We start from the raw sequence: 17,262 nt of genomic DNA on the forward strand, positions 1-17,262 counted from the left end.
TGTTGTTTTACCGAGTGGCAGTGGCCTCTGCTGACTGCAGGAAGTAACATGCAGGATACCGTCACTTCCTGTTTAAATTAGCCGAAAGGTATGCTCAGAAATCTTGAGTTTCCATAATGTGGTTTTATTTCCTCCATAAAATATTAAAGGCATTGGGAGCATAATTTGATAAGGATAAAATCTCTACCTGTACCTCTACCTTGGCTAACTGATGGCCAGCACCGATGTCCTCCTGGATGGTGCTGCTGATAACAAAAGGAGACAGTGACAAAACAGAGCAGTCTGTCCAGTCTATTTCTGACAAAAGCTGCATCCAGTCTTTATAAAGTTAATTGGGACAGAAAAATCAGACACAGTCATGATGTAACATGGGTTTTCAAAATAAAATAGCTGACCAGCTCTTGACGTTATATCACCTACATCAACATAACAGCAGACACAAGATCGGGAATCTACCCGTTGATATGAATGCTAGAAAAAATGATGTCAGGAATTGAAGATGTAATTAACTTAGTAGGAAAACTGAGTGGCAAGTGCATTAACAGCTTGACATAAATCTGCGATAGCACAACAAATAGGTCAAGCAATAATAAATAATCAAGCAAGACCTTGCACCACCCTAAATGGCAGTGCAGAATCAATCTATAATCTGATGAAGAAAGGAAAAAGATCCATTCAGTGTAGTAGGCAGAACCGCTTAAATTAGAAGCTAAAAAGCACATATTGTTGTGAGAATTCACAAAGTGATTCATCTGAGCTATATACACAGCAATAACCAATTCAGGAGTCCTTTACACAGTTAAATCCAAATTACAATTTCTAGCCTGTGCCGGGAACTGTGAGAATTCCTTTCTACTCTGTCTTCCAAAAGATACTGAGATTCTTCAGATTGAAAATGACCTTCAAGAGGCTGTAAAGATACACTAAAGTCACCAGCAAAAGAGAGTGAATGTGAAATGTATCAAAAACTTGAATCTACCCAATAGTTGAGATATTTCATTCTGAAGCCATGAAGGGTTGGCTAAGGATATGGCTGGAGGATTGTATTATCCACTCCCTTCTTTGTCCCAAATCCTCTCCGCTTTTCTCCCGGCATCCTCGCCCATTACTGGGCCCACGCCAGACTCAAGACCTCGAAAGAAATCACATAGCAATACGATGTTGTAATTGGTTTCTGTGTCCCATTTCTGTTTAATCAATAACCTGTCGTCCAGCGGTGGCTGAGGGGATACATAACAAGCTGTCCAGCTGACATATCTTTGCGGCGGACATTTCCAGACGGGTGCCTTCCTCTCGCCGTGACGGTGTGTGACCGCCGTAGTCGGCTCAGTCCACCATTTCCCATGCATTACATCCAGTGCCCCTCCGTGAGCTGCCACCTTACCGTGGTGGAGGGTTTGCGTGCCCCAGTGATCCTGGGAGCTATGTTGTCGGGGGCTTCATGCCCCTGGAAGGGTCACCCAAGGCAAACAGGTCCCAGGTGAGGGACCAGACAAAGTGTGGCTCAGTCCCACTGCCTTGTGGGTTAGTCTGGGAAGACAAAAGGCTAGGGGAGCAGACCCTGAGAGAAAAGCACGTGTTGGGGGCACACGCAGGCGGGTCACAACAAACCGTGAACCCGCCAGCCTCCAGCAGCATGTCAGTGTGCTGTGAGGTGGCAGCCCCACCAGCTGAATAGCCATCGCAGGGCCAACTACCCGGCATGGTGAAATAAACCAGTTACGAAACCAACCGAAGCAACCAGAATAAACCGGACGGATCTTCTCGGTAACAGACCCCTGCCTGCCCCCGGACTACGCCAACTGGATCTCCGTCACAAAACCCGCATTGCCTGCTGGAATGTCCAGACACTCCTGCGCCCCGGCTATGCCACATTGCTATCCCGTGAACTCTCAAGGTATAACATCACCCTTGCTGGCCTGTGTGAATCACGCTGGCGCGGAACTGGAGAGACCACTGCTGGCGACCATCTTTTCCTCTGGAGCGGCCCAAATGATGGCAGAGGCCTTTATGGAGTAGCCCTAGCCATCCCGCTATACCGGAGGAACACCGTCATCAGTTGGAAACCAGTTAGCGATCGACTGCTGTCTGCTCGCCTCCAACACCAACATGGGAAGCTGACAGTCATTGTCGCCTACAGCCCAACTGACGTCACCCCAGACCATGCCAAGGACACATTCTATGACCAACTGCAAGATACCATCCAGGCCGCACCCCCCCATGACATTGTCATCGTCCTCACCGACGCCAATGCCACAATCTCGATTCAGGATCCGACCCTCCCGGCTGTAACTGGCCCAGTCTCCGTCGATACCACCACCAACGACAACGGCCAACGGTTACTTAACCTCTGCAGAGCCACCAACCTCTGCATCGCTGACTCTTGGTTCCCCCGAAAGAGAATCCACCACTGGACCTGGTACAGCCCGGACGGGAAGACAAAAAAAGCCATAGACCACATCCTCATCTCCCGCCGCTGGAAGACATCGGTTACCAACTGCCGTGTCTTCAGAGGTGCACAGCTTGGCAACACCGACCATCGCATGCTGATAGCCGACCTGCGGCTAAAGCTCAAGGCGGGGGCCTCAGCCAATGCCTCCCCCAAGCTGGACTCCTCCCGCCTCTTAGACCCTGCCATTATGGAGCGCTACAGCTGCTCCATCGCAAACCGTTTTAGCGCCCTCACCAGCGGGATGTCCCAGGACTGGCCCCACTTTAAAAGCGAGGTGACCATGGCTTCGAAGGGAGCCGCCGGGCGAACAAGACCAGCCCCCAAGAAGCCCTGGATTTCCCAAGCCACGTTGGACATCGTCAACAGCCGACGAGCTGCTCGACTGCGTGGGGACATGGTCCTGTACCGGCGTCTCAACGGCCAACGGAACATCTCCATCCGCCAAGACAGGGAAACATACTGGAGAAACCAGGCGACAGCCATGGAGTCAGCCTCCAAAAACAACAACCTGCGGCAGCTTTTCAATCTGCTCCGCCAAGGGAAAGCAGGCCCCCGCAAGCGCTGCTTCCTGGTTAAGGATACGACCGGAAACGTCCTATCCACTGAAGCTGACTGCCTCAGTCGCTGGAAGGAGCACTTCAGTGAGCTCCTAAACCATCCTCCCCTACCAGAAACCCCCACCTCCACCACCCACCCCAACAATAACCCGGACTGTCTCATCTCCCCGGTCACCCCAGCCGAAGTGAAGGCAGCCCTGTCAAAGCTCAAAAACGGCAAAGCCCCTGGCCTATGTTCCATCACAGCTGAGATGCTGAAGGCCGGAGGTAACAACATCATCCTTTGGCTCACACAAATCATCAACCATGTGTGGGTCACTGAGTCGCTGCCTGATGACTGGAGGCGGGGCATTATACTTCCCTTCTGGAAGCACAAGGGCGACCAGCTGACCTGCAGCAACCACAGAGGAATCACCCTCCTCTCCATCCCCGGAAAACTATTCACCCGCGTCCTACTAACCCGTGCTCTACCTGCAACCCAAAGCAGACGCCGCCAACAGCAAGCCGGTTTCATGACCAATCGGTCTACCACAGATCACATCTCTGCCCTCCGGCTCATAATTGAAAAGGCCCGGGAGTTCAGGAAGGATCGGCACCTTTACATCGCCTTCATCGACCTGAAAGCAGCCTTCGACACGGTGGACCTCGGCTCTCTCTGGAACATCCTGACATCCCTCGGAGTCCCGGCCAAAATAACCACACTGTTTAGGCAGCTCTACCAAGGAGCCGAAAGCTGTGTGCGTGTGAATGGCCGGAACTCTGAGTGGTTCCCCATCAACAGCGGGGTGAGGCAGGGCTGCGTCGCTGCGCCAGAACTTTTTAATTGTGTCATCGACCATCTGATGACAAAAGTCTCTGAGCGGATCCCTGGGGTCCCCATAGGCAGCTACACCCTCAGGGATCTCGAGTACGCAGACGACACCACGCTGTTCAGCGAGACCGCTGACCAGCTTCGCGAAGCCCTCCATGTTTTTGATGAGGAGTCCAGGAAACTCGGCCTGAAGATAAGCTGGCCAAAAACCAAGCTTATGCATATAGGAGAGGGACCTGATCCACCACCACTCCTCTTCGACGGCACCCCTGTCCACTTTGTCGCCTCCTTCAAGTACCTCGGCTCAACCCTATCAAACACCGGAGATCTCAAAGTTGAGATTGACCGGCGCCGTGCCCTTGCGGCGTCAGTCATGCAGTCCCTGTGGAGACCATTGTGGCGACACCGGCACATATCCCGGGTGACAAAGCTCCGGGTCTACAATGCCTCAGTCATCTCTGTCCTCCTCTATGGCTCCGAAACCTGGCCGCTGAACAACACGCTGGCAGCCAGGCTTGATGGATTTGACTCCAGGGCCCTGAGGACATTAGAAGGCATCAGCTGGACCCAGCATGTCACAAACAAGACCCTAAGGGATCGAACCCAGCAGCCCCCAGCATCTCGCCTCGCAGCAATGCGGCGAGTTCGTTGGTATGGCCACATCATCCGCTTGCCTGCCGAACACCCCACAAGCTCCATCTTGGCCTTTAATCCCCAGCTAGCCGGATGGAGAAGACCCAGAGGTGCCCCCCGCACCCGCTGGCTTGATGTTGTGGCCCAAGACCTCAGGGCCTGCGGTGTGAGCCTGGCACAGGCACGGCAACTTGCCAACGACAGACCCCAATGGAGAAACCTGGTAGCCACGGTTGGCTCTACGCATTTCCTGCAAGAGGACTAACTAACATCCAGTGCCCTGACACAAAGGGCCTCCCATTCAGAGGACCTCATGCGTGAATACAGAGCCAAACGCAAATTAAAGTCTGAGCGGTTAGGCTCTCTGAATGCCAGTAAATGACTCAAGGGTGGCAGGTCAAAGGATCAAGTGGATGTTGGATGGGAGAGAAATGGTGCATTGCTTGAGTGTTTTCCCTGCAACCAATCAAAACACAAGCCCTTCATGCCAGCTCAGTGTGGAAAAATACTCCCTTCAGACAAATGACATGAATATTACATCTTTTGAATGAGAAAAATTTGATATTTTTTCAATTTCCATGTTGAAAACAAAGCATGGTTCAATGACTCCTAACTGAATGTATAACAGTTTGGTGGTACTGCTACAAAGACACGTTTAGAAGATCATTTTAAAGTTGCAACAGATAAAGTCAATTAGAGAAAAATATTGAGTTGGAAAATTAAATAGAACCAACCCCCCAGAGGTTGTGCATCCAGAAATACAATTTACAACACTTTGCCACTGCTGTAAAAAAAAAAAAAAACAATTGCAAGAGTCACTGGACTGTGAATATTGTAATTTGGACCAAATAAAATCCAATTTTCCCAATGTGTGAGGGATAACACTGCCTGGAGAAAGGGGCCCCATGTGAAACTGAAAAGCAGACACATGAACACTATTTGAGTTCATTATGGTTCCAGTTTAATGGTTTCAAGTGAAGGAAATGATAAATTAAGACATATCAAAAGACAGAAGCCACTAGGGTTAAAAATGCAAAGAAACGTCCCATTGGGCTCGTCTTTAAATGCTGTTTCTTGGGACCTGAGAGCAGCTTAGACGAGAAGACACTTCAGGAATACAAAAGTTATGGTTCTGTAACTACAAGACTCTAGTTTTATCTCTCTCTTTTGTCCCAAATGGGTGAATTGTACACGTACCTAAATAGAACAGATTACACCTCGAGTGTTGATGAAGCTTGAGGATTGACACATTTTCTCCTCTCTGCATTCACACACCACAACAGTCAGAGGGTCGCAGTCTCACTGATTGCATGGAAGACAATAAAAGTGACTTGGGAAAGCCTCCCTTTTCCTCTTCATGAGTGTGAGACCTCTGTTCACCATGCAGAGGTTCACCACTCGTCATTCTTCATGGAAGATGGAAGGACAAAACAACAGAAATACATTCACAGAACATGTTGACACATACATACATTATACACAAACAGAGAAAGACACAAAGACTGGCTTTCCTGTGTTTCTCACTGGTTCTTGTTGTGGTTCAGGGCCAGATTAACAGCTGTGGAAATAAAAAGAAAAATAACATTTTTGCAAAGTACTGACTCAAGGATGCGGTAGTTTATTGTTTGGTAAAGCTAACTATATTGGTCCAAATATGAGAAGACCCATTTAACCACTTTCATGACAGACTTTTTTTTTTTTTTTTACCTCTGACGTATTTAGTAACAGATGTAGGCTTGGCTTAAAAAAACACAGCTGTTTGATCTGATGTTAGTGTTTTAACTTTAAGCCAATCACACAGCGCTGAGAAGGCGGTAGTGTTACCCTGTGGTCAGAGGGTGGTGAGGCCGGATATTTTGCAGAGTGATAATCCATTTAGAGTGCTCCACCTCCATCTGGGATGTTCAGATCTGTGGTGATGTCTGAAGCCTTCAGCTAAATGAGGCTCTACTAATGGGCAACACCTCATTTTGTGTTCAGACAGATAGTACCATAATTGTCTGGAAGTGGCTGCTGTTATAGATGACACTAAGGTTTTCTCTGTTTTTTTGTACTATCTTTTGGGATCCTATGTTATAATAGTATGCCATATACCTGGCTAACATATAATATACACAAGAACTTCCCAGTTGCTCCTTCTCGATTTAGGAGCTCTTTTGTATTGAATGCTTGTCCTGTCATGTTCAGCCACCCTTCAACTGACATACATCTATCACAGAAGTGACAGATGTTGCCCTGTGTTGTAAACATCTGTAAACAGATGTGGCCCTATGTTGGAAACATCAAGACTAAATATAGCATTACCTAATTCATGACTTGTGTCAAAGAACATCTTCTATCTGGACCAATACAGTATTCACATTGTGAATGTGATCGGAGCACATGCTTGTCTGGTGCGAGACGACTGTTGCTGCAGATTTTTGGCAAATAATTGGCATGTACTTGCATTACTACTGTCGGAATCTCACCCTCCTTTGTGACGTTCTCAGTCATGCTCTTGGCCTTGGCACTCAGATCACTGACCACATTGTCCATTGTAGCCTGATGTTTCAAGAAAAAAGGCCGAATTGCACGCTTGTACAAGATGTCGGAACCGTTCCATGTCACCGGGGCCATGCACCAAATCAGGAACAAACACTGGGGGCAGAAAAAAAGTCCAGACTAATAATGAACAATTCTTTCTGACAATATTTGTTCACTGAATACACTAAAAATACATCCAACATATTCACCAACTTTAATATGTTTTTGTTAGATATTTCAAAAGAGAAAATTTTGATGCATAATTCTTAATTGTTTCTTCACTGTTTTGCAAGCTCATAGTAAAACTTTGCCAAGAAATCTCACTCTCACTCCACACAACCATTTTTAATTTGTGTTGTGTATCTGACATAATACATTGATATCACAATGATCTTGTGGGTATTAAATCAACCATTTTTTTTAATAAATTTACAGGAATCCCTTCTCCATTGAAAACATAATAAAAGCTTACTGGTAATTTACATCATGTTTCTGTGCTTTCTTCTACTTTGACCATTACATGCACTGTCCACAAGAGCGTACTGTTGCTGAGTTATGCTATTTAGCAGCTGATATGAATAACAAATGCGATTCAACATAATAAAATTGTTTATTTGTTTAGTTTTGTTCTTTGGTATATAGAGTGATGAAGTTTAGTCAGCAATTTTATGTGGAGAAGGGCAAAAAAGAAATACAAGCTTAAAAGTATAAAGGCACTTATGTAGCAGTGTTCTAGTCAAATTACCTTGCCAGCATAGTAGAATGGGAACCAGAAGAGAAAGATGTCTGAAAAAGCCTCTGCAATACTGAAGACCCCATAGACAACCCAGTACGTGAGCCACTGTGTGTCGTCCTCTTTCACGTCACTCTCGATGGCTTTAATGCTGTATGTATAGGGGAAGAAATAAGACCTCAGTACTACATCACAAGTGTGAAAACGAGAAACTCATGGGATATTCAGTCAGAGGTCCATAATTTGAACCAACTTTTGTCTGGCCACAAAAAACAGCTTCTCTTATTGACTTTATAGATGTTATTAGAAAATTCCAGATGCTGATAATAATTAGGAGTATAACATTATGTGAAAAGCACCCTATATTGCAATTAGACAATGTCCATGGTGAAGCTAAAGGCTGAATAACTTTACAGTCAGTTACATTTTTTAACCTCTTAAGACCTGAGGTTGCCCCGAAGAGAATCATTTTTTACCCTGAGATACCCTCACTTGGATGCAAAGGGAAAAACTAAATGGTTGAATTTTGTGTTTTGCATTGAAATTAAGCCAAGGGAGTAAAGAGAAAACTATTTTAAAAACTAAGTTCCAAACAATTACAGTGCAAATAAACTCTAAGGAGAAGCAGTGCAGTTTTTTGAACATTATGCATGTTCTCGATGGATCATCTCAGTTTTCATTTCAGGTTAAACCGGCATTCATCCTGCTGTAACCCCTCAGAGACATCATCCTATGTAGAGACTCAGTCTTGACTTTCCTTTAGGCCTGAAACGCAAGTAAAATTATTTACTAATACTTCAAAAGTGGCTTTAAAAAAACATATAAGAACCAATATCATTGTCAAATACAAGATGTGTGTTTTTTCTGTGAAAATAATTCCTTGAACTGGGAAAAGTTTGTAGACAATTCTGAGGGAAATTAAATTACATTAAACAAGTGAGGCATAAATATGAGAAAGATGTTCTTCTATCTATCTTTTATCACATTTAAAAACCACCATGCATGAAAAATATCATCTGAAAACAAAAAAGGCTTTAAAAGGCAATTTTTTGATGTTGCTTGCCTTTAAAAGGACAAAACATTTCTGTTCCAATTTAGAAATTTACAAACAAAACTATTTTGACATAACATGGAAGGAAAAACAAATTTTTGCTACAGTACTTTTCCTTTTGTGAAAATTGAAAATGATTCTCCAATGAGTGTTCTTTAACAGTCATGCCATTATAAATAACATAAATCACAAGTTATGTTTTTGTCATGGAAAAATTGAACATTTTTAGTTCTAACTTCATACATACGATAAATATGCCGGGTAGGCAAAGCCAATCAGATTGCAAAGCAATGAGGCTCCATATCCAAACAGCAGGTAGAGCCCGATGAAACTTAGAGCACCTGCAGAGAGAGAGAGGAGACGTAGGACTGAGTGGCAGCAGGAGGGCGAGGCTAATCAGACAAACAACTCAAATGTCAGCAGGATGTCGAGACAGCAAAGAACCAGGATCAGGTGGAGCACCAAAGTCAGATCAAACATTGATATTCAAATTCAGCCGGCAGAAGAGTTGACATATCAAAAAAGGAGAAAAGTCATGTGAAAACAGCCATGTGAAACGCTCAGGCCTATACTCTTCAGCAAGGTGAGACATTCCGCAAATACCACATACTTATCATATCCGATGCACAATTAGAAATACTAATTCACAGTCACGTGAGTATTGAATGTGTAGAGTTTGGTACATTTGCACATACATGGCATTAAATATTTACCACAATTTACAAATCTCAGCTACACCTGACCAATATCTATTATAAAATCAAACCCAGGTAACATTGCCCTGAGGTGATATGGCTGCATTACAAATACAAACCCTCCAAGGTTAAAACAACAAACTGCTCAGCAAGTTGGAAGCAGCATAATCATGTTGAAAATGTAAATAATTTGGTAAATATGTGAATAAATTATTAGTATGGTTTTCTAAACAGAATTTCACCTTCTCGATCACATCCTCCGGCTGTTTAAGGCAAACTTAAAGATAGATTTAAAGCGAAGCAAGTGTCCAGTCCTCAAGTCACACACACAAGTTCAACCCATACTAACATTTAAATATATACAGAGTGATTATTAACCTTGTGAATTCAAACAAGCATTTACAGCCTTCCAGCCCTGGGCTGTGGGACGGCTGGTGTCCCATCATAACACCTTATCTGTTTATCCCAGCTCACATTGAAATATCTGCTCGGCTCCCTGATCCCTCTAATATAGACAAACCTGGAGGAAAAGGAAAGATAAGAACCAGTGATTCAGCAGATGTCTGAAAAGCACAGAAAAGGATAAAGAAATCATTAATGGGGCCTTTTAATTCGTTAAAGATAAATGTTTCTTTGAATTCATGCAACAAACAGCATGACAGTGTCACGGTGAGTCAGTCGACAGTGTAATTATAGTGACGTCACAGACACCTGTCCTACACATGGAGGAACTAAAATAATCCTTTCACAGCTATGCGATGATGCAGACTGTGACTCAAACCCGTTATTGATTTCATTTATTGAAAATAATGTTCTTCTTACAATGAAGAGATCCTTGGTTATAAGGACTGGGGAGGTTTTGTTCAAGAAGACGACAAACACATTCATTCACGAGCCGACAGCAATCACAGCGGATCTGATGCACTCAATGTTTCATAACCAGGTGACACTTTATAATAGTGTCAAGCCCAGATCAATACAAAGTCCAACACCCGGAGAGTGAGTGAATGGTGAGGAAATTCTTATCTGTACTCCATTATTAACTGTACATTCGAAACATGGCTACAGGGCTTCCAGAGTCTTAAAAGAAAAATATCTGCATCAAACTACAGATTTCCAGTGGCATAATGGGCTACCGTCCTGTTTAGCCCTCCGCCACAGACACACGGACACACGGACACACACACACACGGACACACACACACACACACACACACACACACACACACACACACACACACACGAGTAAATCATGCCTTTATATACAGCCATCAAGAATTTGTTTGACGGTCTGTACAAATAATTAAAATAGAAGTGGATCATAGACAAAATGATTGGATTTTGGCGGACAAACTGTAAACAGATTGATAAAGGGTCTATAACTTTAAATTCCTTAAATGCAATAGTCTTACTCTAGTTATTCTTGAGCCAATGATTGCTGAGCAATATCATTTGTGATAAAACCAGGTGATTTACAGTCAAATAAATACACACTGTGCATCATTGAGGAATATATATGTTTGGGACACTAATGTCATTTTAATTTTAAATGAAGCTCTAAATCTATAAATCTTTGTTTCTATAAAAGTGTGAAAATAGGTGTGAGCTAAATGCTACATATTATTTTCATTGCATCCTAATATAGTAGCATTCTATGTCATGGTACAGTGATCATTCAGTTTAATACCTCATTCACATTCGATTTATTTTTCCAGAGGCATTTTTATAGATTCCTATCAAAAATGGTCCACATCGTTTTCAATGAAAGTCACCAAGATTAATGAATGGTCTGAATGTCAAGCTCATTTCCATAAATAAAATCTATTTGAAGCCATAGCCCTGGAATAAATAAAAATAGTAACACAGGGTTATTTGCAAATGTGTGCGAACATCTGATATCATGAAACACTCCACACACTACATTGAAGATTAATTTCGTTTTCCATGCACCACTACTTTGATACTCTGTGCTGTAATACAAAAGAGAATATGTTTGTGAACAGTCGCCTAAATGGATCAATTCTGGGTAAATGTGGGGTTTGAATGTGGGTCACCCTGGCTAGCCCTCTTCCTGTTTCCTTTGTCATCAGGGGCACATTATGCCCAAAACAGCCTGGGGTGTTTGTGCCTCTGATGCAGGATTGCAAACCTGACACAAACACACTTGTCAAAACAAAACTCCTACAAGCTAACTGACAGCTTCAACACCTGGCTGAACATAAAGTCCCCCAAGAATCTCACTCCATATCCTTCTTCTGGAGCAGGATATTTTCGGGGTGTGATAAAAATATCCCCAGGGGATCAGCCGGTGGTGGCTGTGGAACACTAGAAGCAGTTCATTTATGCGCAACAGATTAAAACATGTGTTTGTGTGTATTCATAATGATTATAGATTTTGTCAACACACACAGCAAGCCATAAATGAAGGCCCATCACTTCGAAAACACTCTCACACACACACACATCTCTGCTCAAGTTGGTTTAGCACTGTCGCTTACCCTTCCTTCCCTCTTTCGCTCTCTCTCTCTTCTTAAATGAGCTACAGATTGCACAGATTGCTGTCTCACCACTGGCACAACCATTTGAAATCCAAAGCAAAAACTGATCCAGGATACAGATTGAGCTCCCTTAACTCTATTTTGAACTAAAAACCTGCAGTTTTCCTCTTTCTTTCCATGCACACTCCTCAGATTTTAATGTAATCGTGCTGCGCCTGAGGCCCAGCCTGCATGGCAACGGTTTTGTTTCTTAAGTAAGAAACTATGGTTATTATTTCTGTCAGTAATATCGTGACTGACAACGGAAACCGCAGACACTGCTCCTAAAATCGCGATAAAACCCGAGAACAGAATCGCCTGCAAGCTGCGGTCCGGAGGAAACGCTCACATCTGTTTTTGTAACGTTTGTCTGTCGCCGCATCAGGTTTTTCTCAGGGTGTCAAAAAACTGATTGGAAACGTGTTGAAGTTCTTTATCGGTGACCCTGGTACTTTTTTGCCACGTACCCAATACAATGTATTCTCTCTTGACTCCGGTTTTCTGCTCCACTGCCGCTAACTGATCAGTCACGAAGTTCTTCTCGTGGAGAAGAGTCACAAAGCGCCCCTTGAACTGGATCATTTTCGGAGCCTGGAAGTATAAAAAAAAGAAACACAATAAAAGCTACATGAAAATGGGTGGTATTTAAGATACGAGAGGGGTTATTTCCACCAACTTTTGTTGTGATAGACAGCCCGAAATAGTGGGTCTGAGCGGCTGACTGCTGACTCCGCCGAGTTACGGGGACAAAGAGGGGAGGCCTCTCGCTGACCAATCACAGAGCTCCTTGTAGAGACGTCACCGCAGCAGGTGAGAAGCAACCGCCTGCTCGCACACCGTTCACCTGATTGGACAGGGGCGGCTTCAGGGATTTTGTGGCCCCAGGTTTTTTGTTGTTGTTTTTTTTTGGGTGGTGGAAAAGGAACCAAAGAAGAGCACCTTTTCATTCTGCTCAAAGTAAAAACAAGCTCATTCAAATTTCCGGGTGTCAAATTACAAAGGACTTACAGACAGCATATGTGAGTGTGTATGTCGTTCTCCTCAGTTTTGAGCATGTTAGGAGAATGAAATGTACATGTGAAAAATGTGAAATGTGAATTTTGTAAATGACTGAAAATGTTTGAAATAAACATCTAAATAGATCAATTAAAAAAATCTCTGTGTCCAAAATTTGCAAGTACGGTATCAGACACATGAGAGGTGAGGTGCAAAACGATCTTTTTCACATCAGCACACCACTGAAATAAGGTGTTTAACCGTCCCAAATGTAATTGTTTGGTCAATTAACATTTTGGAAGTCTAGAAAGATACACTATTCAATTATTTAATATGCATTCATGTATACAAAGGTACACTGTTTGGCAATTATTGCAGAGGTCTAGTGAACCCACATCAAAGAATGGAAGGCCAGTGTTTCGCAGGATGCATCTCTGAGTTGCTTTGCATAGAAATAAATGAAGCCTGTCTCTGCTGATGCACTCTGCTTTGTGGGTGTACAAGGGTGTACCACCAATCTAAAGCTATGAAATGTCTGCTCTTTAATTTTTTCAATTCATTTGTCAGGTGACAAAAAAATGACAAAATGACAAAAAAATATCCATTCTCAAGTCTTAGTTCACAATGACCACCCTCTCTCACCACAGTGACCTTTTAAATCTTGATACAGTTTACAGCTCATTCTCAGAGTGTGTGTGCATCACGTGTGTGTGTGCCCACACGTATCCTTGGTTTCTTCCGCCTTGTCATTTAAACAAAACAACGCTCCTAATTTTCTAATCCTTCTGTCTACAGTTTTCAAATAAATTTGCTTTAAGTTTTAAGCACAAGAGTTTCCTGGGATTTCTTTTTAAATTGAAATTAAAATGATCCTCAGGTTCTTGGGTTCATTTTAAGCTGGGGCTATACTGTCACGTATACTCCACCGTCATCTGCATCTTTACCTACCTGTGGCTGCTGCAGAGCTTTTCACTTCAGTCAAATCAAATGAGATCTTTGTTTGCCTGTAACTCACTGTGTGTACGTTCCACTGACACGGTAGCCCAGACAACAGTAATCTCTATTGTCGTCAACCTGAACCTCTCTGTAATTAATGTCGGCATGGTGACAACCAGATGTTGTGCAGCTGAATCTAGATGAGGAGTGAAATGTGCTGTTCAGGGTGCAAGCAATGATTATTGGAGGCTGAATGGATTTATGAAAGCACCATCTCATCTGGTGGAACCTTGTTAAATCTTCTTGGACCTTGCCCTCAAAAAGAGTAATGGATTACATTTTTTCCAATCTGAGTGAGAAAATAAGGAGAGCAATGTGACATAAAAAAATTATAAAATTTAACCTCGATGATTAATGCTTAGCATACACAGCTATTGGTAACTGTTTAGGGGTTTTTTTTTCGTCACAAGTAGAATAAAAAGGGAAGAAAACATTAAATTTGAAAAATATCTCACTCTGATTTAGTTAACCTGACATGATAAACCAAGTTGCTTGCGGAAATGCCCCGACACAGTTTTCTATGTGTGAGCATGCGTGAGCATGAAAACATGTCTGACGTACAATGAAGAAACAACTTAAAACGCCGGCCACAGCAATGCGAACAATTCAATGTAAATTAGATTTGCACCCGCTGACACGAAGGTTAGAACAGGCAGGTTGATGAAGCTCATGTGGAAACTGTTGACTTTCCATTCCTCATCAGCCATTGCTGTCTTTCCCTGGAGCCCTTGGGAGTTTATACGTAGTTCCACAGTGTCCTCTGCTGTCAATTTATGTTCACAACAACTCTCTTAACAACACCCATGTTGAATGTACATCCGTTCATTCTGATCGTCTTTCCCTTTTACCATTGCTTTTACCAAATGGTTTACCATTTCCTTATCATTAAATCTTTATATCCAGTCAGCATTATTTCATCTATGTATTTATTTGCTTTACAGAGCACACAATAGATGTAAAGATGCACAACACAGGCTGGACAACAGGAGCTGCAACAGTCAAATATCTGACAGCAATTTGAGCAAAAAAAAAAGGGAATGTGAACATGTGTGTTTACAGAGTTGGTCGAGAGCTGTAGGCAGCTTTGTTTACAAGAGAGATGGGGGAATAGCATAGCAATGAGGGCGCTGGAGATAAATCTATGGCTGGCCCCTGTAAACCAATGCGTAGCAACCTCCTTTTAATTCCCACTGTCCCCTGTTTGTTTTCATTGTCTTCCTCAGGCAACCGTCAGACCCCGAGCAGACCACTGGCCTCTCAGAGGTCAGGGCCTTCACAACAGACTGATCACTATTGCCTTAGGAAACTATTTTGTTCCGCGAGGGGCTTAGCAGGGAACATCTTCTAGCTGTCCCAATCAATCAGTCCACAATCTTAAGCCGACCAGCTTGTTGTTCCAATACTTCAGTTTGTGTTTATGTTACTTTATTTATTCTGATACATCACGAGGAACCTTTGCATATGTATTTTTGATTTTGAATGCTCATACATTGCATCGTCATAGATGTAAAGATTAAGGCCTTATAGTGTGCAAGTCCTAAACTGACATCTCTTAATTACATCAAGTGAAAATGAATAAACAATAATAAAATAAACAATTCAATCAATTCAGAGTAAATTAGTGTCTAATGTCCCTAGTTTATTACTACAGTTATTATAATTAATCGTAAAAAATATATCAAAATATTAATATTATAATTATTATATATTTTTAGAATCAGTGATTTTGTTTTGGTAATGGTGGTTAGACTACAATATAAAAATGCCCTTTTTTATGATTTATTATCAATGAATCCAGCCTATGTCAGTTTAGTAGTTTAGGAACGTAATGAATGGATAACAAACTAATTTATCATTCTAAATTGCTCTCCTCTGTTGCCACATGATAGTAAAAAAATCATTTTTTTGTCTTTTTTTTGAACTGCTGAAACATAGGTTGTTCCCATTGTTAAAAACAAGGATTACCTGTTATCGGATTGGATTCAGCTGACGTAGGAAGGCATTGTTGAGCAGGAGAGAGTCAAATTTGGATCTGTGTCCAGGTTACCAAAGACTCTGTGACGTAGTTAAACTGCAGATTTACCAAGACATGCAAACAGTCCTCACTGGATACATTGAGGCATGTTTGATTGAATGTTAGAATTTTTGCACGTCCTCTCACCCTGTGGCTGATCGACAAATTATTTTTCAGATGATTCCCTATCATACTTAAGCCCAACTTCATGTAATGTGCAGGCAAGCTTAAATATTCTACAGCCCGTCCAATTATAGTTCATGTAATTGCTCTCAAATGACAACAAAACTGAATTTTTCCCCTAACCAGCCTGATTGTGAAGTTCAAACCGACAAAATCAAATTCGATTGAAGCCAATTCTGCGGGCCAACCTGTCTTTACTTAGCATCCAAAGTCCTGACCTATGCAGAGCCGAGCGTCACTGCAGCCTCAGAGCACAAGAGAGCATGTTCAGGACACCCGACTGATGCTGTAGGCATACCTTTGACCTCTGCCCTCGGGTAATCTACCTGCAGGGTGCACCATCTAAGAACAGAGGAGTGACTTTCAATTTCACACATGCAGCTCATGCATGAGGGCTAGCTCATTTGTGATTTTACCTTTTGTAAAGCGTTTAATTGAAAATGTTGACAGTTTATTGCCATTGTGAGAGGCTACCTCACCACATGGGAAGATTAATTTTAACCCTTAATTGTATTATACCAATACAAAGTATCTCACAATGCATCATGAAAAGCAGTGTTCATCCACCATTAAATGGTCAGCCACCAAGCATTACATACCATCTTGATACATGATACAAAATTGCATTTTGTTTGTATTCTTATACTGTGATCGGGGAGATTCGAGAGTGAAAGATTTGGGAGGCCGGCCAAGAAGATGACAAGACGTAGCTGGGGTTATCAGACGTAGGTTGACCTTATTGATAATTACACAGGGGGGAGAAGATGGATAGGATGTGCAGATCGGAAACAAGACAAGAGTCAATGAGATAAAACAGAAACACAGATAAGAGTTTCTTTGACTGAAAACAGACTTTGTGAACTTGATAAGTTGTGACGGTCAGTTGTGATGTCTTGTTCTCTGTCCTCTTAAGCCTGACTGGCGTGAGATCGGGATAATCCATTTTGTGAATGCTTTTACAGGAATTACTAAGAGAACACTTCCTCTCTAAGGTAGGATGAGCTTCTCAGTGTGAGACCGGACTACAAATCAGATTCTCTCACTGTCCTTCTCCTCAGACCCGGCGGAGTACATTTTGATC

General features: G+C 42.8%; 1 protein-coding gene across 1 annotated transcript; it reads right to left on the reverse strand.

Moving 5' to 3' along the window:
• Positions 1-5,398: 5,398 nt before the first annotated feature.
• On the reverse strand, positions 5,399-12,745 carry LOC147237929 (receptor expression-enhancing protein 5). Its single transcript, XM_086156148.1, has 6 exons — positions 12,669-12,745; positions 12,460-12,583; positions 9,008-9,101; positions 7,722-7,860; positions 6,922-7,090; positions 5,399-6,011 (listed from the first exon to the last, which is right to left on the reverse strand). The coding sequence occupies exons 2-6, from the start codon at positions 12,572-12,574 to the stop codon at positions 5,974-5,976; spliced, it is 555 nt and encodes a 184-aa protein (XP_086012274.1). The 5' UTR covers positions 12,575-12,583; positions 12,669-12,745; the 3' UTR covers positions 5,399-5,973.
• Between the last annotated feature and the right edge of the window lie 4,517 nt (positions 12,746-17,262).

Source organism: Fistularia commersonii, chromosome 1, assembly GCF_037954325.1.
Source record: "Fistularia commersonii isolate RoL2024-O1a breed Wild chromosome 1, RoL_Fcom_v1.0, whole genome shotgun sequence".
Classification (NCBI taxonomy): Eukaryota; Metazoa; Chordata; class Actinopteri; order Syngnathiformes; family Fistulariidae; genus Fistularia; species Fistularia commersonii.